General features: G+C 41.7%; 1 protein-coding gene across 1 annotated transcript in view; it reads left to right on the top strand.

The window, feature by feature from the left end:
* Nucleotides 1-23,537, top strand: part of LOC121289269 (bromodomain testis-specific protein-like) — a 77,212-nt gene that overhangs the window by 16,223 nt on the left and 37,452 nt on the right. The window contains exons 5-8 of the mRNA XM_041208535.1: nucleotides 7,660-7,850; nucleotides 14,192-14,475; nucleotides 14,561-14,680; nucleotides 14,760-14,894. Coding sequence (XP_041064469.1) covers nucleotides 7,660-7,850; nucleotides 14,192-14,475; nucleotides 14,561-14,680; nucleotides 14,760-14,894 — 730 coding nt within the window. The remainder of the gene's footprint in view (nucleotides 1-7,659; nucleotides 7,851-14,191; nucleotides 14,476-14,560; nucleotides 14,681-14,759; nucleotides 14,895-23,537) is intronic.

Genomic DNA, 23,537 nt, shown 5'->3' with positions numbered 1-23,537 from the left:
GATGCAGAGGCCCTAATAGTCGCTAGATTCCAGGAGGATGATGACAACATGCAGTGAGGACACACTCCACAGATCTTCGCTTGGCCTCTAAATATCTGACTCCTGTCTGGCTGAGGCCAGCTCTGTGATCAAAGTCATTTCATGGAGATGCAGCCGTGAAACTTTAAATGCACCTGATCCTTTATCAGCCTTCAGCACCTGACCCCTTCAGGAGTACACTGTTACCAGTCACAGATGCTGAAGAGATGGGGGGGGCCAGCCCCATCTCAAAGGTGCTGAGAGCACACAAGAGAGAATGCCGTGACACCTGCCCACAACATTCTGGCAGCAATGATGAGCACCATCGAGGTGCAGTCGTCACTAATGTGTCCAGTGAGTGTGAAGACGGACTATCACTTTGGTGTGAAGGTTACACGCTGCACAGGGAAGAAGCCCTGTACTGAGACACCTGCCTTTATCATGTGCAGGAATCAAGGTTTCACATATGAATGATACATCTGAGTGATACGAACACTGCTCATCATAACAAAAAGAGCCAAAGGCAACGAGATATTCTTGGGAGTTTATTTTACAATAGTAAACATTAAGTACAAGTTGTTAACACCTATGCCCAGGCTGTGCAACTTCATCTCCTTAACATTCCTAATCCTGCTGCCATGTCTTGGTGCTCCCCTGACATCCACAGTGGGGCTGGAGGCACCTGCTAACTGCTATGCTCTGTCTGTGATGACCTTGGGCAACCCCTGGAGGGCCCCAGCCTGCTTTGGGTGTCCTGCTGTGGGCCAACTGCACCCTCCTTAGCCTCTTGAGCTGCAGCTGTGGGGGTCACAGGAAGAGGGGATTTGGATCAGCTGGACATTCCCAGAGTTACCTGGGTGTTTGGCCCTGGGGTGTGAAGCTCCTCGTGGTCCTCCCTATGGGTGCTCAAAGTCCCCTGGCTGACTGCTTGAGAAGGGGAAGCTGGAGTGAGATAGAGCTGCCCTGAACCTATTTCGTGTTGACACTGTTGGAGGCCAACTATAGCGTCAGCGATGGAGTTCAGCCCACGCTGTAGTGCAGGACTGATTTTATTTTTCTGGACCAAGGCCCCATGGCTACCGCCATTCTACCTGCGTTGAACTCGGTGTGCCAACATGCCAAAGTGCTATGGCCTCGGATTTGAAGGTGGATTGACTTCTCTATCATGCCTTACAATCTGAAGAGTGCAGCAGACATCCCTTCCTGATGTTCCCAAGCTTCCCTTTGCAGCTCCAGCATCTGAGGTATCACCGAGTCCAGAGGCGGCTCATCTGACTTGGACTCCAGCAGTCCTCCGAGGCTACTCTAGAATTAAGTCTCACCGAGGTGTGCATCTGTGCTGGTGAAGGGTGTGGGTGAGCGCTGTGATGGGCTTTCAGTCTTTGGGGCTTGAGTCGAGGACTTGGCTCGTGGACCACCCTCAGCTGCTTCCCAGATGTGCCTCTGAAAGCAAGGAGAGATAATTAGTGAATGGCAGGGGACTGAGGAACTCACTCACAGCATGGTTGTCTGATGGGATGTTGCACTGCTGGATCCTCACTTGCTTGAGCACCGCTGACCTCAGTCAGCACAGGAATGGGCCAGATTGAAAACAGAGTTATCCAGCTGGCCAGCGACAGTCTGTGAGGACTTGATGTCAGGCATTTCTCCGCTAATTCTCCACTAATCTGCGCCCTCCCCCTGTTGTGTGCCAGTTTGTTCCGCTTGAATGAATACAGATGGAGAGAGTGTAAGCAGGGCACCTGTCAGGCCAGATGAGAAAGGTTCCATGGATGGGATGAGGACATGATCCACAGCGCAGATGGTGTGTGAGAGAGAGTGAATGGTGATGTCCCTTGAACTGGCAGTGAGAGATCCCTGTGGATGTGTAATGGGTTTGTGAGTTGGCTGATATGAAGAGTGACTTAATCTTGGCAGAACAGAGAAAATCATTCATCCCCTTTTCAGCACTGGATGGATGACCTCCTTTTTGCAGGGCATTGGCTCTGACCACTGCTGCCACTGCCTCCCATGCTGGATTGGTGACCTCGCTGGTTGATCTTTGCCCAGAGCAGGGGTAGAGGACTTCACGGCGGGCCTCCACTGCATCCAATAGATGCCCAAGGGAGGCGTTGCTAAATTTGGGGCAGCATGTTTCCACCCTTTGGCAGCCATACTTACCAGCAGCTTTTGATTCCTTAGAGTGCTAGCTCTATGCAGGGGTGGCCTTTAAATATGACACCCAGATTATTGAAGAGGAGATGGTGGGGTGGGCAAATCTGAGGTTGCCCTGCCAGTGATCCAGCATGTTTCCCTTGCATGCATTGTTATTGAGGCAGGATGCACCGGGAATGGGATGATATGGCGCAAAAACCCACCATTGCAGCCAGCTAGCACATTTAGTGCAAATCTGGAACAATTCTGCCCATATTCAGAGTTGGGAAGTAAATATTTTGGGGTACACAATATTTTGAAAAGACAGAATGGTAGTGGAGGAGGGTAGACCAATAGCATAGGATGACATAATGACATAAGGACACTATTTATCGTTGGACAGAGCATTAAACAAGACATTATTGGAGCGTGTAACAGAGGCAATGTAATAATTGTGGGAGACTTTAATCTTATAGACTGAGCCAATCAAATTGCCAAGGGTAGTCTAGAGATGAGCTGTAGAATGTTTTCGTGACAGTTTCCTGGGACAATATGTTATGGAACCAACTAGAGATAAAGATATTTTAGATCTAGTATTGTGTGATGAGGCACTAATTAATAATCTAATAGTAAAAGATTACTGGAACTATTGATCGTAATACAGTTGAATTCCATGTTAATGTTGAAAGCAACATACACCAATCACAAACAAAAATCTTTAACATAAACAAAGCAAATTACATAGGCATGAGGGGAGAACAGGCTAAGCGTAAATAGACTAAATATATGGCCATTAATAAACAGTGGGAAACGTTTATTGAAACCATTCGATAGGTTCAACAAAAATAAATTCCATTGAGGAAAAAAAAACCAAATTCAGCAAGAAAGAGCAATCTGTGGATTACTGAGGAAGCTAAGGATAATAGATTGGAAGAAGAAGCTTGGAAAGATAAGGTTGTAAAGAATAGTAGCAATTCCGAGGTTTGGGAGTGCTTTAGAAATCAGAGAAAGGCCACCAAAAGTTGATATAAAAAGGGAAAAATTTAGAATGAGAGCAAATTAACCAAGAATATAAAAACAGCTTGTAAGAGCTTTTACGTGTGTTTATAAACAGAAAAAGAAACAAACATTGGTCCCTTATAGAAGCATAGAAAGAAGCACAGACTGGAGAAATTATTATGGGGGATGAGGAAATGGCAAAGACATTGAACAAATATTTTGTATCTGTCTTCACAGTAAAAGACCCCAGTTGTGTACCAGAAATAAAGGGTAATCTAGATGCTGAAAAGTGAGGAAATTAAGATAATTATTGGCAAAGAACTTAAAGGACAAATCCCCTGAACCTGATGGGTTGCATCCTAGGGTCCCAAAAGAGATGGCTGTAGAGATTGTGGATATATTGGCTATGATTTTTCAAAATTCCCTAGGTTCTGGAATGGTCCCAGCAGATTGGAAGTTAGCAAATGTGATATTGCTATTCAAGAAAGGAGATAGAGAGAAAATAGGGAACTACAAGCCAGTTAGCCTGGCATCAATCATTGGGAAAGTGCTGGAATCTATTTTTCAGGAGGTCATAACAATGCACTTAGAAAATCATAGTATGAACAGGAAATTAATATATATGTTTTACAAAAGGGAAATCATGCTTGACAAATTTATTACAGGTTTTGAGGATCTAACTAGCAGGGTAGATAAAGGGGATCCAATAGATATACTACACATGGATTCCCAAAAGACTTATGATAGGGTTCCAAACAAAATGTCATTGGGCAAGATGAGGACTCATGGAGTTGAGGCAATTATATTAGCACAGGGATGCGATGGCGTAGTGGTATTGTCTAATAATGCTCTGGGGACCCAGGTTTGAATCCTGCCACGGCAGATGGTAGAATTTGAATTCAATAAAAATCTGGACCATTGTCGATTGTTGTAAAAACCCATTTGGTTCACTAATGCAAACAGCAAACTCAGCCCTGTTGACCCTGTAAAGTCCTCCTTACTGGCTAGTACCAAAATTGGGAGAGCTGTCTCACAAACTAGTCAAACAACAGCCTGACATAGCCATCCTCATGGAAATATAATATCCCAGACACCAACACCACCCTATGTCCTGTCCCACCAGCAGGACGGACCAGCAGAGGTGGCAGATGCATCTGTCCATGACCATATCGGTACGAGTGACTGCTGCACAGTCATTGTGGAGAAGGCGTCCTGCCTTCACATTTGAGGATACCGTCCATCGTGTTGCGAGGCACTATCACTGTGCTAAATGGGATAGGGAAAGAACAGATCTAGCGACTTGAGTCTGGGCATCCATGATGCAAGGTGGGCCATCAGCAGCAGCAGAATTGTACTCGCATACAATCTGTAACCTCTCCCCATTAATATCAAGTTCAATGAAGAGTGCAGGAGGGCATGCCAGGGCACCAGGCATACCTAAAAAATGAGGTGTCAACCTGGTGAAGCTATAACGTATGCTATTTGCCATGCAAGCAGTCCTAAGCAGCAAGTGATAGACAGAACTAAGCAATCCCACAACCAACGGATCAGCTCTAAGCTATGCAGTCCTGCCACATAGTCGTGAATAGTGGTGGACAACTAAACTCACTGGAGGAGGAGGCTCCACAAATATCCCCATTCTCAATGATGGGGGAGCCCAACACATCAGTGCAAAAGATAAGACTGAAGCATTAGCTACAACCTTCAGCCAGATGTGCCGAGTGGATGATCCATCTCTGCCTCCTCTGTAGGTCTCCAGCATCGTAGATGCCAGTCTTCAGCTAACTCGATTCATTCCGCATGATATCAAGAAAGGACTGAAGGCACTGGATTGTGCGAAGGCTATGGGCCCTGACAAGATTCTGACAACAGTACTGAAGACTTGTGCTCCAGAACTTGCCACACTCCTAGCCAAGCTGTTCCAGCATTGCTACAACACTGGCATCTACCCGGCTGTGTGGAAAATTGCCCAGGTATGTCCTGTACACAAAAAGCAGGACAAATCCAACCCAGCCAATTAGCCCCATCAGTCTACTCTCGATCATCAGTAAAGTAATGGAAGGAGTAATCAACAGCACTATCAAGCGGCACTTGCTTAGCAATAACCTGCTCATTGACTCTCCATTTGGGTTCCGCAGGGCCAGTCAACTCCTGACCTCATTATATAGCCTTGGTTAAAACATGGACAAAAGAGCTGAACTGCTGAAGGGAGGTGAGAGTGACTGCCCTTGACATCAAGACAGCATTTGACTGAGTGTGGCATCAAGGTGCCCGAGCAAAACTGGAGTCAATGGGAATCGGGTGGGAAAACTCTCCACTGGTTGGTGTCATACCTAGCACAAAGGAAGATGGTTGTGGTTGTTGGAGGTCAGACATCTCAGCTGCAGGACATCATGGCAGGAGTTCCTCAGAGTAGTGTCCTCAGCCCCACTATCTTTAGCTGCTTCGTCAATGACCTTCCTTCAATTATAAGGTCAGAAGTGGGAATGTTTACTGATGATTGCACAATGTTCACTATTTGTGACTCCTCAGATACTGAAGCAGTCCATATCCAAATGCAGCAAGACCAGGACAATATCCAGGCTTGGGCTGACAAGTAGCAAGTAACATTCATGCCACACAAGTGTTGGGCAATGACCATCTCCAATGAGAGGGAATCTGACCATCGCCCCTTGACATTCAATGGCATTACCATCACTGAATCCCCGACTATCAGCTTCCTGGGGGTTACCATTGACCAGAAATTGAACTGGACTAGCTATATAAATACTCTGGCTTTAAGAACAGGCCAGAGGTTAGGAACCCTGTGATGAGTAACTCACTTCCTGACTCCCCAAAGCCTGTCCACCAGCTACAAGGCACAAGTCAGGAGTGTGATGGAATACTCCCCACTTGCCTGGATGAGTGTAGCTCCCACAACACTCCAGAAGCTCGACACCATCCAGGACAAAGCCTGCTTGATTGGCATCACATCTACAAACATTCACTCCCTCCTCCTCCTCCATCGATGCACAGTAGCAACAGTGTGTACCATCTACAAGATGCACTGCAAGAATTCATGAAGGCTCCTTAGACAGCACCTTCCAATCCCAGGACCACTACCACCTAGAAGGACAAGAGTAGCAGATAGATGGGAACAGCACCACCTGGATGTTCCCCTCCATGTCACATCCCATCCTGACTTGGAAATATATCGCCGTTCCTTCACTGTTGCTGGGTCAAAATCCTGGAACTCCCTTCCTAACAGCACTGTTGGTGTACCTACACCACATGGACTGCAGTGGTTCAAGAAGGCAGTTCACCACCACTATCTCAAGTGCAACTAGGGATGGGCAATAAATGCTAGCCCAGCCAGTGAAACCCACATCCCATGAATGAATTTTTTAAAAATAGACGATTGGTTAACAAACACGAAGCAAAGAGTAGGCGCATAATTGGGGCATTTTCAAGTTGGTAGGCTGTGATTAATGGAGTACTGCAAGGATCAGTGGTGGGGCTTCTGCTATTTGTAAATAATGACTTGGAGGCAAAGAGTAATGTGCCTAAATTTGCTACTGATACAAATCTAGGTGGAAATATAAGCTGTGAGGAAGACAGTGCAAAGAGATAATGGCAGGTTAAGTGAGTGGGCAACAAGGCAGCAGATGGAGTATAATGTGGGGAAGTGAGAGTTTATTCATTTTCATTGTAAGAATAGAAAAGCAGAAGAGGCGTTAGGCATTTGGAGAGATTTCGGTGTGCTCCTACAAGGGGCACAACAACATTAGCAAGCAATTAAGAAGACAAATTATATATTGCAAAGGGTTTGGAGTAAAGGAATAAAGAAGTTTTGCTACAATTGTACAGGGTTTTGGTGAGAACACGTTGAATACTGTGTGCCATTTTTGTCTTCGTGTTCAAGGATAGATATACTTGCATTGGAAGCAGTTTGGAAAGTTTCACTAGGCTGATTTGGCATGGAGCCAAGGTTGAGCCTATACTCTTTGGAGTTTAGAAGGAAAAGAAGTTATCTTTTTGAAACATTTAACATTGAGGGGGATTGATAGGGTAGATGCTAAGAGTATGTTTCCCCTCGTGGGAACATCCAGACCTAGGCACAATTTAAAAATAAGGGGTCTTCCATTTAAGACGAAGATGAGGAGGAATTTTTTTCTGAAGGTCATTAGTCCTTGGAATTCTCTTCCACAGAGAGCAGTGGAGACTGGTCATTGAATATACTCAAGGCTGAGTTGTAGAATTTTGATCTGCAAGGGAGTTGAGAGTTATTGATGGGGGGCAGGCAGGAAAATGGAGGTAAGGCCACAATCGGATCAGTCATGATCTTATTGAATGGCAGAGCAGGCTCAATGGGCTGGATGTACTTGCTCCTATTTCTTATGATCTTGTGAAATATAAGAGAAAAGAATTTGTGCACTTATAACTAATTTCCTAGATGACCACACTCCAATGTGCCAGCATGTTAACTAAATATGTGGCGAGTTTGACTTCTATCAATATTATCCCTGACAGTTGAAAGCAGTACATGATCAGCTTAAAGCCTTAGCCCAAGCTCCACTGTCTAAGCTGAAGAAAAAAAACAAAGTCAAAAAGGAAAAGAAGAGGAAAGATAAGACGAAATTTAAGAAAAATTGTGAAAGGAAGAAAATCAAATCCAAGCAATTGCAGAAAAAGAAATCCAAGAAAGCCTCTGTGGCAAGAAGGTACGATCACAATTTCTCACTAATTTTCTCTATCTGGTTTTTCCTCACCACCCAAAGGCACTGACTTGTCCTAGACTGCAGAAAAAATGGTAAGGAATGTTGGACCAAACTAAATTTTCTTCTAATTTTGGATAGTTTGTCGACCCTTTAAACCCAGTAATAATATTTGCTTTTAAAGCCGGTTGATGCATTTTTTCCGTGACATCATTGTGACAGGGTAGGCAACGACCGGGAACAGAGATGCTTATCAAGCAGCAATTAAAGACAGTTTTTTTAAAAAAAAGTCCCATCTTCTCAGAATTGGTGGAGCTATCCAGAAGATTTAAAATGACTTCAATATTCAGGCCTGTCTAGAGTTTATTTTTGATATCTTATTTCTGATGTATATTTTTATATTTGCTGTATTGTTTGAAAAAAAAAGACAAGTCTAAGTTTTTCATCTTGCACTCACCAGGACACTCACAGGAATACCAATACAAGGGGAAAACAAGCGGTGCCATGCTCCATGGCAATGCCACTTGCAAACCAATCAGCACACTCTCCACATACAGTTAACTTGTTGTTTTTCCTTTATATTAGTAGTCTTGCGAGCATCCTGTTGAGTGCAAGATGAAAAGATTAAATATGTGTCTCTTTTTTTCCGGCAATACTACCAAATGACCTATTTATATTTGCTGTGTTAATTCCCCTGCCCCAAGTATTGTTTTTCCTTGCATGGACACTAACCTGGGCTCACTACTGATCAATTCAAGTTTTGCATATTTTACTGCAAGCTGCAAAAATCGAGGATGCTTTTTTTAAAGGGGAAATTTCAAATTCTTTTTAAAATAAAGTTTTACGAAATATGAAAGTATTTTAAAAGTACTTATTGCGTGCAAACTTTCAGAAGTTAGAGGGTTATTTAATTAAGCTGTAAGTGGTCTGTAGAGAAAATGAGTCATTAGGAAGAATTGTAGATGACTAATTCTAATATACATTTTTTTCCATGTCCCGCGTTTGTAGCACCGGGGCTGTTTCCAGTTGGATCTTGTTCAGATCAAGAAACTGTTCACCCTGTTTCTGAGCCCCGCAGCAGGCCGGTAGTCAGGCTGCAGTCTCCCTGCAGTTTCTGAATCTCCCGCTCCAGAGCCTCTTTCCCTTAATCTGAGCCTGTCACTGGGAAGAAACCCCGGAGCTGTAGGATGTGGAGGCTGTATCAGAAGCCTCCTCTCCCCATCCTGATTCCTGGAAACTGCAGGGAGGCCACGTCCTGACTGCCCACCCGCCACAGAGCTCGGAAACTGGGTCATTACTTAAGTAGTAGTTAATGCAGTTTGTCCCTACACGTATGTAAATCTGGGTCAACGGCTTCAGGATCAGAATAAGATCCAACTTGCGCACTCTCCTGCAGATGACGTCATTGGTTTTCCGCATATGTGCAGATTGGTATCGGTGGCTTGCATGGCCATCTTGTGTTAGCGGGAGACTTTTTTAAAGTTTTAAACCAATGAAAAGTAATTATCGTGGGCTTCGGATGACCTTTTTTCTCTAGACACACTAGCTTATCTCGGTATAAATTTTTTAAAAATTGTATTCTGACAGCACCAATGCATTCTGCAGGACATCCCAAAATGTTCCACAGCCGAAATGTGATTACCGTCATTTGTGCCCTGCAAGACCATAAAACATGAGTAAGATAAATGACTGCTGTGCTTTTGGTGATGTTGGTTGAGAAATGAATGTTGATTGAGACATTGGGAGACTGTCCCTGTTTTTGACTGGGTGCCAAGGAACCCTTCTGCTCAAAAACAAAAATAAAAATACCTGGGAAAAACTCAGCAGGTCTGGCAGCATCTGCGGAGAGGAACACAATTAACGTTTTGAGTCCGTATGACTCTTCAACAGAACTAAGGAAAAACAGAAAAGAGGTGAAATATAAGCTGGTTTAAGGGGGTTGGCGGTAGAGCTGTTTAGAGGGCCAGTGATAGGTGGAGATAACCAAAAGATGTCACAGACAAAAGGACAAAGAGGTGTTGAAGGTGGTGATATTATCTAAGGAACCTTTCTACTCACCTGATCAGTCAGATGGGACACTTAACACCTTGCCCAAAGATGCACCTCTGGCTATGTAGAAGCTTCTAAGTATGCATTAAGTCGTTCTTTTCCTGTACATAATTTCATTACTTAAGTAGTGGTTAATGCAGTTTGTCCCTATACATATAAAAAAATGACCTGGGTACTATGAGAAATTGAAATTGAATTTCACTTGGAAAATCCCAGACTTTTTTGACTGAAGTGAGGACAAGGTAAGTGCTACAACATTGTCGTGCAATCCACCTCCAACCTATAAAGTAATTTTCTTTTAAAATATTGATGCAAATTTTAACACACAAATACACCATCTCCTCAACCCAAAAGTGAGCATTTATACTAGGTCAAATATAGGGAATGGAATAATGAATTCTGTAAGATAAAAATGCTGAATAATAGCACTCACGATTTTTTTTAAAATCAAGTGCTGCTTATCAGGCTAATGCCAGGCTGAGAGATTCTAATACATTTTGAAAAATTGATGCAATTCAGTTAATTTATTCTAGTGATTCAGATGAGACATCAAACCAAGACTAGGCTGCTTTCACTTCTCCCCCCGCCACTGCCACCATGTGGATATAGAAGATCTAATGACACAATTTAAAGAAGGGCTGGGGAGTTCTGTGTCTTGGCTAATACTACCCCTCAACCAACACCACTATAACAGATTGCTGTTTGTAGGTTTTTAATGTATAAGTTAGCAGCTGTGTTTCACTACAAAAGGACTAAGTTTCAAAAGTGTTTCATTGGCTGTGTAAAGTACTTTGGGGTGTCCTGAGTTTGTGAAAGGTGCTATGTAAATGCAAGTTCTTACCTTTTTTAATAATTATTTTGTAATATTTGTTCTCATGCACCAGGCTTGCACTTCTCTATTAAACATCACCTGCACAGTGAATTTTCTACTAATCTCTGTGACCTTTATCCCTTTACTTGAAACACCTGTCCATAATGTACAATTTGTATCAGACCAATCTCTCCCACTCTCAGGACCTACTACAACTTCTATCTTCACCACCATTTGTTTGCTATTCTTTAACAAATTTACATGGGCACATGGGAGCAGGAGTGGGCCATTCAGCTCCTTTTAATCTGCTGATTATGGCTGATCTACCTCAATGCCACTTTCCTGCACTATTCCCATGTCCCTTGATATCATTAGCATCTAGAAATCTGTTGATCTCTGTCTTGAACTCAATGACTGAGCCTCCACAACCCTATAGGGTAAAGAATTCCAAAGATTCCACTATTTTCTGAAGAAATCCCTCCTAATCTCTCTTAAATGGCTTGCTCCTTATTCTGATACTGACCTCTGGTCATAGGGCCCCACTAACCCAGCCAGCCAGGGGAAACATCCTTTCTGCATCTAACATGTCTAGTCCTTTTAAGAATTTTGTAAGTTTCAATGAGATCACCTCATACTTCTAAACTCTAGAGAATACAGGCCCAGTCTCCTCAATCTCTCCTCCATAAAACATTCACTTTGATAGGAGGAGCGGAGGTGCAGAGTGTGGTGAGAGACTGGGGAGTGTTGATGCCCAAAGGCAGTAAGTGATTCAAAAAGGCAGCTTACTGCCACCTTCTAAAGGGCAACTAGGGATGGGCAATAAATGATGCCCAGCCAGCGAAGCCCACATCCTGTGAATGAATTTAAGAAAAAAAAAGTCCTGAAATCCCAGGAATTAGTTTGGTGAACCTACACTGCACTCCCACTATGCCAAGTACATCTTTCCTTGGGTAAGGGGACCAAAACTGTACACAGTATTCCAGGTGAGGCCTAACCAAGGCTCTATACAATTGAAGCAAGACATCGTTACTTCTGTATTCCTATCCCCTTGTGGTGAAGGGCAATATACTATTTGCTTTCCTAATTGCTTATTGCACCTGCATGTTAGCTTTCAGTGACTTATGAACAAGGACACCCAGGTCCCTTTGGACATCAACACTTCCAGTCTCTCGCCATTTAAGGAATACTTGCACCTCTGTTCCTCCTATCAAAGTGAATAACTTCACATTTATCCACATTATATTCCTTTCATCATGTTGCTGCCCATTCATTAAGCCTGCTCAAAGTCTCTTAAAGCTTCTTTGTATCCTCCTTACAACTCCCATTCCCATTTTGTTTTGTGTCATCAGCAAACTTGGAATATCTCACACATTTAGTCCCACATACAAATCATTGATATAGATTGTGAACCGCTGGGGCCTAAATACTGATCCTTGCAGTACCCACTAGTCACAGCCTGTTGTCTGTCCATTTAACTAATCCTCAATCTATGCCAGAATGTTCCCCCTATCCCATGTGCTCTAATTTACTAACCTATGTAGGACCTTCTGAAATTCCAAATATGCCACATCCACTCGTTCTCTCTCTGTGTCTCTCTCTCTCTCTCTCTCTCTCTCTCTCTTTCTCCCCCCCACCCCACACACACACACACACACACACACACACACACACACAGACACACAGCCTTCTCTATCCTGTTGGCTAGATCTTCAAAAAAAAAAATCTCCTAACTGGTTCTAAAATCCATGTCGACTGCGTCAGTCGGATTATTATTTTCTAAGTACTCAGTTACCATATCCTTTATAATAATCTAGTATTTTCCCTATTACTGACATCAGGCTAACAGGTTTGTGGTTCCCCATTTTCTCCCTCCTTTCTTAAATGGTGGGGTTGCGTTTACTATCTTCGAATCAACAGGAAGCATTCCAGAATCTAGAATTTTGAGAGATAACCATCAATGCATCCACTATTTCTCTAGCCACCTTTTAACACTCTGACATGGTAACTGACAGTTAACTACCAAGCATTGTTTGAAATTTAAACCAGGCAGCTTGACTCTGGTCAAGGTGTTGCCCTGAGGAATGAAACAGGTGTAATGTGTGTACATCTTCTTTCTGTCTGCAAAGATCAGGCCTCTGTGTATTAATATATCTAGCTTCCAGTACAGCTTTGCAGACAGACCATGTACACGCATTGTTCCCATTTCAGCTGAACAAAATAAGTGATAGCCATTGCTGGTTCATTCCTTATTTCAGAATCATGTGAATCTTTGGGATTCTCTACCCAGAGTGTTGTGGATATATTTAAGGCTGAGGTAAACAGACTTATATTTGGTCTGTTGGGAACCAAGGTATCTGTGGAGCAGGCAGGAAAGTGGAGTTGAGGCAGAAGATCAGCCCTGATCGTATTGAATGGTGGAGCAGGCTCATGGAACCTTATGGTCTCTTACTGCTATTTCTTGTGTCTTAGTGCAAAGGTGTATCCATTTTGTGTTGAACTGTTCTTGATTATGATGGGCAAAACCATTAGTTCTATATTTCATCAGACCATCTTTACATTTTACACCCCTACCCTGCCAGTTGCTCATTAGCTTCTCAAGAACCAATGCAGCAATTCCAAAACACAACTGGATTACCATGTCTTCTTTTCTGTTTGTCCTTTTTAAACTTTTTTTTCTTTTTTCCTTTGTCTTTTTCTTCTCTCAATCCATTATCTTCTGTCCTTTTTTCTCTTTCTGTCTATATTTCGTTTGGCTCTAATTCACCCTATTTTCTCCTCAGCCATTCACTTTGTTTCTTTTTCTATCTTTTTTATCGTCTTGGCCAAAGAAAGAAGCCTTTGGATACAACATTCATGAGATGTGATGTTGACATCACTGCGTTGTTATCTGATTAATTTTCCAGCAATTTATGGTGCAAATGTGGCGCAATGTCAATAATGAACATAGAACTCCAATTAGTATCGCTTGTGTCAAACCTGTAGTTGCAGCAATTTCTATCCAATAGCTGTATATTCAGCTTCCTTGCACTGCTGTACACAGTAAAGTAAAAACTCCCAAGGATGTTGAGGAGCTGCTGTTGAAACAAAACAGAATATAAAGCATTATAATTAGGATCATTTTGTTTATCATGGGTCTTGTTGCTGTAGTTTTCAAGTGAGATATTAAGGCATTGCTTACAAATTACCTTGCTACCAATTACGGAGCATGACATTCAGCATCTAAAACATTTGTATAAAATAAAAAGGCTCCATACACAGGTTATATTTTAGTGGCATTTTTAGTGATGACCTGAGGACAGAAAATTGTTCTAATGCCATGAAACATATTTTACACATCGTGGCTTAATCACAAAACCCGATTCCATTATCACAGCCAAGCACTGCAAATTTGACTTGATATGCAGTAGGCAATAGGTGTTTGTGACACCACTCTTATTCAGCAGTGTAATCTAAATAATAATGCTAATGAATGCACTTTATAATGCAGGGGATCAAAGAAAAGCGAGCAGCAAGCACCCGTGTGTGATTCAGAAGATGGTGCTAAGCCAATGTCTTATGATGAAAAGAGACAATTGAGTCTTGACATAAACAAGCTTCCTGGTGACAAATTGGGACGTGTCGTCCACATAATACAGGCAAGAGAGCCCTCCTTAAGAGACTGTAATCCAGATGAAATAGAAATTGACTTTGAAACTTTAAAACCCTCTACACTAAGAGACCTGGAAAGACATGTTATGACTTGTCTAAGAAAAAACCAAAGAAAACCTTTTTGTAAGTATGAAATTCTATAGAATGTATGTTCCCTTATTTAGAATGATAGCTAGTCTAATGCATTTTTGGACACCATATTGTGTAGCTAAAAAATCTTCAGGAAAATCTAAGGAAGAAATTCAGCTGGAGAAAAGGCAAGAGCTGGAAAAAAGATTACAGGATGTGAGTGGACATCTGAACTCTGGAAAGAAACAAAGCAAAAACTGTATGTACTTGGTATGCTCAACCCATAATAGTGTGCTTTTTTTGTCTTCAAATTGAGTGTTTTAACTTTTTTTAAACAGCTCAGAAGAATAATCCAGCTCAAGAGATGGGCCGATGTTCCCGATTAAGCGAAAGCAGCAGCAGTTCCTCAGACCCTGGAAGTGACAGCAGCAGTAGTGACTCTAGTTCTTCAGATAGCAGTGACACTGAATCAGGTTAGGTATCAACCTCTGTACATAAATGAATACAGCTGGGTACAATTAACATTTCAGATACTGCTTTCTCCCACCTCTGCAGCTCAAACTATTCTTTTTAAAACTTTGTCATGGAGTCATTATAGAAAACTGAGCTAGTTGTTAATAGTTCTTGTATAATGCAGTATTGGAAGCTCAGGTATTCTTTGGGAAAGGATATTTCAAAATATCAATAAAAAATTATATACACATCAACTATATTGCTTGAAGTGCAATGCATTTCATCCAAACATACAAAATGACACAGGTAGAGACTGTCTATCAAATCTGTCCCAGAAATTCATCATTTTTTTCAATCTGAAAATGTCAGTTAGTCATGGTACAAGTGTTTTGCTTAAGGAGGCAAATGTCGAGCAAAATAAACTTAGAAGACCAATTGACCTGTAATGAAATCTGCAAATTCTTGAAATAAACAGCAAGTCAGTCAGCATCAGTAAAGAGAAAAAAAAGGTTATACTTCAAACCTTGAACCTTGACTGATCACCTGATGAAGACTTATATGCAGAATATTAACTTTGACATTTCTTTTTGCAAGTGCTGGATGATAGGCTTTGCATTTCCAGCATTTGCTGATTTTTTTTTTTCCAGCTATTTTCAAATTGATCTGTGTTGAGTAAAACTTAGCTTGCATACCTTTTATGTTTCATGTTTTTAACTTGCTTACTACCTAACTGGAGTTCACCGTGAATGCTTCTATATTCATTGTAATGTTTCAAGTGTTGTGATTTCGTATTTGGTGCATAATATGGATCGAGAGGCCAGTTAACCCATGTTTTCTGGATTTGTTAGTCAGTTGTAAGGGATATTTCAGATTTGGCTCTTGTAGTGCAGTTTTCATACAATTGTAGTACACTGTTTTGTAGTACACTGTAGTACAAGTTCTTACAGCTGCTGCTGATTAGAATAAGGTCAACACTAGGAATTAAAAATATAGTTTACTAGAAGTGCTCTCCATGTATAATCATCTATGGGGAAACTTGTTCACTCTGGAGAAATAATTTAAATTGACTTTTGTAATATTTTGTCAGAAAATTTGTGTCTTTATGATTCTGAATTATATAGTCATATCAGTTGTCAGGCTGATAAAAGGAGATTGCAGGGGCAAAAAGGTATTTGCATCTCCACTTTATTGTCTGGATACAAATATTAATGGTCAGGTCTTCTAACAGTTTTTGTTGTTTTAAGTTTCTAGCAGATGGTGAACTGAGCAATAGTTTACAAAAATCTTTGTTATGTGTGATGTAGTTAATCTGTTTTGTAACACAATGTGATACCCCTTATGTCTGTCAGTATAAATACTTTAGTGTCTCATTAGAAGCGTTCTTTTCCCCAGACTGAACTGTCTGCTACTTGGTCTTTTTTATCATCCCTTTTTCAACTGCTAGTGGAATTTGCCTGACCCCAAGTCACTTCACTTCAGGATGGGTTCTTGATAACTTGAATATGCTGTCTGAAATTGTATTTCTGTCCTTGTGTTTTCACAATTGGACTGAAGTTAAAATTTAGAAGTCTTAATATGCCAAATGAAAAGTTTTGTAGTGACTGAAATACATTTATTTTGTCAAAAGTTTACTAAATCTTTTGGTATTTCTGTATTGGAGACTTTATCCCTTCCATCATTTATTAATGGTTAAAAATGGGGCATTTTATTATTGCTACAGTGTAGATTTCAATCGAACATTTCTGGCTGTTAACAAACTTGTATAAATACAAAAGTTGTCAAAACATTTAATTTTGATACCTTTAATTTTTGTATAATGTATATCTAACAAGTGGTATTTAGTCTGTAGGGTAATGCTTTTCCATCAATTGTTTACAATTTCATTAAACAAATACATTTAAAACATTTATGTTGTTAGGTCTCCTAAACGGCAAGACATTTGAAGAAAATGGTCAATTGTCAATAGATGACCTTTTTTTGCCACAAAGTTTATATAGCATTCCTAGTTGCATAAACATTCTACTCTTCCTAAACGCAGTAGGGAGCATCCATACCAGTTTTTATTAGTTTTTACTCTGCTTTCTTTCATATTGAAGGAAATAAAAGGGAAGATGCAGATTTGCAAGCGTTTATATATGCAAGTTAAACACTCACTCAGCATACCAATAGTCTTAAATTGTTATTTGTAGTGTGTTAAACTAAGTAGCTGCATGTTTAACTTGTGACGCTACAGAATAGTGGTTGCCTTTAACTGTAAAATACAGAGATAGCTGTTTGCTTTATATTTTTGTCTTGGGTAGAAGAGTTCACTGGCCGCCCGAACTCTCATGCACGCCTTCCTATGTTCTCATCAGTTGCTGCTTGCAATCAGTAAAGGGGAGAGACTGATGTAAGAATAAACAGTGATGGTTTATTGAAACATAGGGCAGAGCACCAGATCATACATGCTTACTCAAATCTCCAGAAGTAGACTTGCATTTCCCAGTTGCAGCGCTGTACAGTAATTAGTCAGTGCTGTCACATGATCAGCACACTTGCATTCTCTTAAAGGGACAGGGTACCTCACTTTGCCACATCCCTTCCCCTTTACTTAAAAATACAGCTAACCAGCAACTATTTCCACAATAGCTATTTACAGGTCAAGTCTCTCAGGATACTTTCACGGACGTGTTGAATGTCTCAGTTCAGCAACCTCAGCTGGTTTTTCCGAGACCTCCTTTTCAGGGGACTGTTGTTCACTAGGTTCCTCCACTAGGAAATTGGCAGGTTTGTCTCCTTGGGGCCCCACAGGTCCCACTGGTGCTTCCAGATCATGTGACATGTTCTCTACATGTGGCACAGACTCGAGCGTAGATGAAGATTGCATTTATTGTGGGACTGATGTTCTTTTGTGGAGATAATTCTTGTGTTCTCTAATTATCTGGCCACTTACTGATACATTATAGGAGAGGGGTCCAGTTACTGCACTTACCTTGCCTAACAGCCAATTGGGCCATCTCCAAAGTTCTTCACGAGGACCACATCTCCCACCATGAAAGTTCTTTTGCGACCATGGCCATCGTGCCTGATCTCCTGTGCCTCTTGGCTTTTCTCTACCCTCCCCTCTAAATTCGGCAGGATAAGGGTCAGGCAGGTGCGGAGACACGTCTTCATTAGTAGTTCTGCAGGGGCAATGCCAGTAATTGTGTGTGGCATGATCTGGTATGCGAACAAGAACTGGGACAATCTTGTGCCGATGGAATCCCCTTCCATCCTTTTCATCTCGAATTTAAAGGTTGGGACTGCCTGCTTGGCCAATGCCATTCAATGCTGGGTGGTCGGGTGAAATTTTGATATGGGTAATGCTGTTAAGGGTTGTGAACCTGTGGAACTCACCGCTGGTAAAAGCGGTCCCATTGTCAACATGACCTCCGGTAACGCATGCACTGCAAAACTCTGCTGCAAACGGTCTATGGTGGCAGCTGACATGGGTGACCAGACTTCATAGATGCCCATCTATTTGGAGTGGGAGTCAATCAGTAAAAGGAACATTGTGCCCAGGAAGGGTCCCACATAATTGACGTGGAGGCGCACCGTTGGCCACCTCGGCCATTCCCATGGGTGCAATGGAGCTAAGTGGGGGGGAAGCTTTTGCACCTGCTGGCATTGAGGGCAGCTTTTGACCAGGGATATATCCAAGTCCATGCCTGGCCACCACAAATAGCTGTGTGCGAGCATCTTCATTCTGTTAATAGCTGGGTGAGCACTATGTAGCTCAGTTAATAACAGCCTTTGGGGCCCGATAACCCTTGCTCCCCAGACTAATATGCCAACCTGGCAGGAGATTTCATATTTGCGATCGGAATAAGGCTTCATCTCCTTTGATTTAGATCCACCTGACCAACCGTTCGAGACCTGCACCTGGACGTTAGACAATAGTGGGTCACGGCTTGTCCACTCACTCACTGGTTTGTCTGGTCTGAACAGGGGAGGAATCCAGAATAGCACTAAGACCAGTTCGTGGGAAATCGGAGCCTCCCCATTATTAGCTGGCAGGGGAAAGGTGGCTTAGTGTGTCAGCATATATGAGCTGAGTTCCTGAATGGCGAACAAGTGTATTCATTGGCAGCTAATGTTAGTGCCCATCTCTGGATGCGAGCTGATATGATAGGTGGTATCGCTTTATCATCAAATACATAAAAATATACATTGAAGGTAGGAGTAGGTAATTTGGCCCTTTGAGCCTGCTCCACCATTCATTATGATCATGGCTGATCATCTAACTCAATAACCTGCTCCCGCTTTCTCCCCATATCCGTTAATCCCTTTCGCTGCAAGAGCTTTATCTAACTCCTTCTTGAAAACATACAATGTTTTGGCCTCACTACTTTCTGTGGTAGCGAATTCCACAGGCTCACCACTCTGGGTGAAGAAATTTCTCCTCATCTCAGTCCTAAATGGTCTACCCCGTATCCTCAGACTGTGACCCCCCTGGTTCTGGACTCCCCCGCCATCGGGAACAACCTTCCTGCATCTACCCTGTCTAGTCCTGTTAGAATTTCATAGGTTTCTATGAGATTCCCCCCCCCCACCCCCTTCATTCTTCTGAACTCCAACAAATATAATCCTAACTGACTCCATCTCTCCTCATATGTCAGTCCCGCCATCCCAGGAATCAGTCTGGTAAACCTTCGCTGCACTCCCTCTATAGCAAGAACACCCTTCCTCAGATAAGCAAACCAAAACTGCACAAACTATTATAGGTGTGGTCTCACCAAGGCCCTGTATAATTGCAGCAAGACACCCCTGCTCCTGTACTCGAATCCGCTCGCTATGAAGGCCAACATACCATTTGCCACCTTTACCGCCTGCTGCACCTGCAAGCTTACCTTCAGCGACTGGTGTACGAGGACACCCAGGTCTCGTTGCACATTTTCCCCCTCCCTCAATTTTATAACCATTCAGATAATCTGCCATCCTGTTTTTGCTACCAAAGTGGATAACCTCACATTTATCCACATTATACTGCATCTGCCATGCATTTGCCCATTCAGCTTGTCTAAATCACACTGAAGCGTCTCTGCATCCTCCTCACAGCTCACCCTCCCACCCAGCTTTGTGTCATCTGCAAATTTGGAGATATTAAATTTAATTCCCTCATCTAAATCATTCATTTATATTGTGAATAACTGGGGTCCCAGCACCAATCCCTGTGGTACCCCACTAGTCACTGCCTGCCATTCAGAAAAAGACCCGTTTATTCCTTCTTTGTTTCCTGTCTGCCAACCAGTTTTCTATCCATCTCAATACACTACCCCCAATCCCATGCACTTTAATTTTACACACCAATTTTTTTTTATGTGGAACTTTATCGAAAACCTTCTGAAAGTCCAAATAAGCTACATCCACTGGCTCCCCCTCATCAACTCTATTCGTTACATCCTTGAAAAATTCCAGTAGATTTGTCAAGCATGATTTCACTTTTGTAAATCCATGCTGACTGTCCAATTCTGCCACTGCTTTCCAAATGCTCAACTATTAAATCTTTTATATTGGACTCTAGAATTTTCCCCACTACCGATGTCAGGCTGACTGGTCTATAATTCCCTGTTTTCTCTCTGCCTCCCTTTTTAAATATTGGGGTTACATTAGCTACCCTCCAATCTGTAGGAACTGTTCCAGAGTCTATAGAATCTCGGAAGATGACCACCAATGTATCCACTATTTCTAGGGCCACTTCCTTAAGTACTCTGGGATGTAGATTATTAGGCCCTGGGAATTTATCAGCCTTCAATCCCATCAATTTCCCCAACACCATTTCCTGACTAATACTGATTTCTTTCAGTTCCTCTCTCTCACTAAACCCTATGTTCCCCAACATTTCAGGTGTGTTATTTGTGTCCTCCTTTGTGAGGACAGAACCAAAGTATGTATTTAGTTGGTCAGCTATTTCTTTGTTCCCCATTATAAATTCCCCTGTTTCTGACTGAAAGGGACCACATTTGTCTTCACCAATCTTTTTCTCTTTGCGTACCTATAGAAACTTTTACAGTCAGTTTTTATGTTCCCTGCAAGCTTACTCTCGTACCCTATTTTCCCCTTCTTAATCAATCCCTTGGTCCTCCTTTGCTGAATTCTAAAGTGCTCCCAATCCTCAGGTCTATTGTTTTTTCTGGCCAATTTGTATGCCTCTTCCTTGGATCTAATACTATCTCTAATTTCCGTTGTAAGCAATGGTTTGGCCACTTTGCCTGTTTTACTTTTGTGTCAGACAGGAATAAACAATTGTCACAGTTCACCCATGAGTTTTTTGAATGTTTGCTTAAAAAGGGATGACAGTGGATAGACAATGGCAATGTTCCCAATCCATCATAGCCAACTCATGTCTCATACCATTGTAGTTTCCTTTATTAAGATTCTGGACCCTAGTCTCAATCAGTTTCCATCTTGATGAAGAATTCTGTTATATTATGGTCGCACATCCCCAAGGGGTCTCGCACAACTAGATTGCCAATTATTCCTTTCTCATTACACAATACCCAGTCTAGGATGGCCTGTTCTTTAGTTGGTTCCTCAACATATTGGTCCAGAAAACCATCATGTATACACTCCAGGAATTCCTCCTATGCTATTGTTACTAATTTGATTTGCCCAATCTATATGCAGATTAAAGTCACCCATAATTACAGATGTTCCTTTATTGCATGTGTCTCTAATTTCCTGTTTAATGCCATTCCCAACATCACCACTACAGTTTGGTGGTCTATATACAACCCCCACTAAGGTTTTTTGTCCCTTAGTGTTTCTCAGCACTACCCATAAAGATTCCACATCGTTGGAGCTAATATCTTTCCTCACTATTGCATTAATTTCCTCTCTAACCAGCAATGCAACTCCACCGCCTTTTCCTTTTTGTCTGTCCTTCCTAAATACTGAATACCCCTGGATGTTCAATTCCCATCCCTGGTCACCCTGTAGCCATGTCTCCGTAATCCCAACTATATCATACCTGTTTACATCTATTTGCACAGTTAATTCATCCACTTTGTTGTGAATGCTCCTCACTTTAAGGCACAAAGCCTTAAGGCTTGTGTTTTTAACATTACTTGTCCCATTCCCATTATTTTTCACTGAGACCCTGTTTGATTCTTGCCCTTGATTTCTCTGCCTATCACTTTTTCTTATTCCTCTTTCTGTCTTTTGTTCTTGTCTTTGATTTCCCCCTCCTCACATTTAGGTGTTTGGCTCCAGAACTAGATTTACAGTTCCCAGTTGCCCACACTGTGCAGTGATTTGTCAGTGCTGTCACATGTTCAGTAGACTTGCATTCTCTTAAAGGGACAGGGTACCTCACTTTACCACAAATGTATAAATATTTCCATTCAAAATCAAGCTTATTTTTAAATCACAATAGATGAGATTATTGTCTGCTGCTCCCTATGTTTTTCTCTGCCCTCTCTCCTGCATCTTGTACTTTGATTTGATAAAAACCAAAACAAAAGCTACCAGATGTGTAATCAGAAATCATTTTTCCTTTTCTCGCTTTACCTTTCTCTTGTTCTCTTTATTTTCTCTCTCACCACCTCATCAAAAAAGCTAATCATTAATTTTACTAAATGTTATTAATTGAAATTAAAATCCACCTGCTACCACGGTGTGATATGAACCCCTGTCCCCAGAGCATTAGCCTGGGCCTCTAGATCACTAACCCAGTGACATTACCACTGTGCCACCCAACTCTACCTCACTACTATCTCTCTTGACTCCACTGTTGCTAAATTATCAGACTGCTTATTTGATATCCAGTACTGGATGAGCGGAAATTTCCTCCAATTAAATGAGGAAAACTGAAGCCATTGTTTTGTTCCCTACTCCAAACTCTGTTCCCTAATTACCAATGGCATCCCATGCAATGGCAACAGTCTAAGATTGTTCACAACCTTGGTGTCATATTTGACCCTGAGATGAGCTCCTGATCACACATTGCATCATCATTAAGACCACCTATTTCCATCTTCGTAATATCGCTTGGCTTCACCCCTATCTCAGCTCATCTGCTGCTGAAACCCTTATTCATACTTTTGTTACCTCAAGACTTGGCTTTTATAATATACTCCTAGCTGGATGTATAGATAAAAATCCCCCCAAAAAAGAGGGCTATCAAAATTTACTTAACAACTGTATTTTTTTCTTTAAAATGTTTCCAATATCATGCTCGCTATCAGAGAGCTTGATCTGAAGTTTATTTTTAAAGGCATCTCTCTCATTCTACCCTTCATAAACTTGAGGTCATAAAACTCTTCTGCTCATGTCTTAATTCGCCCATCTATCACCCCTTTGGCTCGCAGTCAAACAGCGTTTTGGTTTTAAAGTTCACATCCTCGTTTACAAATTGTTAGGAACTAGAGAGCTTGAGTAAGTTAAATGTGTATTTGTGTGTGTTAGGAATTAGTATATTTTTAAATTTAATTTGTATTTTTGTATTTGTGGGTTAAAAGGATAAAACCTGAGTTTTAGTTTCACTTTAAAAGATGCCTGCATTTTAATGAGATTTTAAGTCTCTTGAAGGGGAGTTAAAATAAGGTAGTAAAAAAAATCCTGCTGCTGCCTAGCAACAGGGGTCCAGAGGAAGAGACCCCATACACACACAAAGCAATTTTGAGTTCAGTTGCTCTAAAGTTCAA

Source organism: Carcharodon carcharias, chromosome 16, assembly GCF_017639515.1.
Source record: "Carcharodon carcharias isolate sCarCar2 chromosome 16, sCarCar2.pri, whole genome shotgun sequence".
Taxonomy (NCBI): domain Eukaryota; kingdom Metazoa; phylum Chordata; class Chondrichthyes; order Lamniformes; family Lamnidae; genus Carcharodon; species Carcharodon carcharias.
Note: the sequence above shows the minus strand (reverse complement) of the source record. Positions and strands in the feature narration are given on the sequence as shown.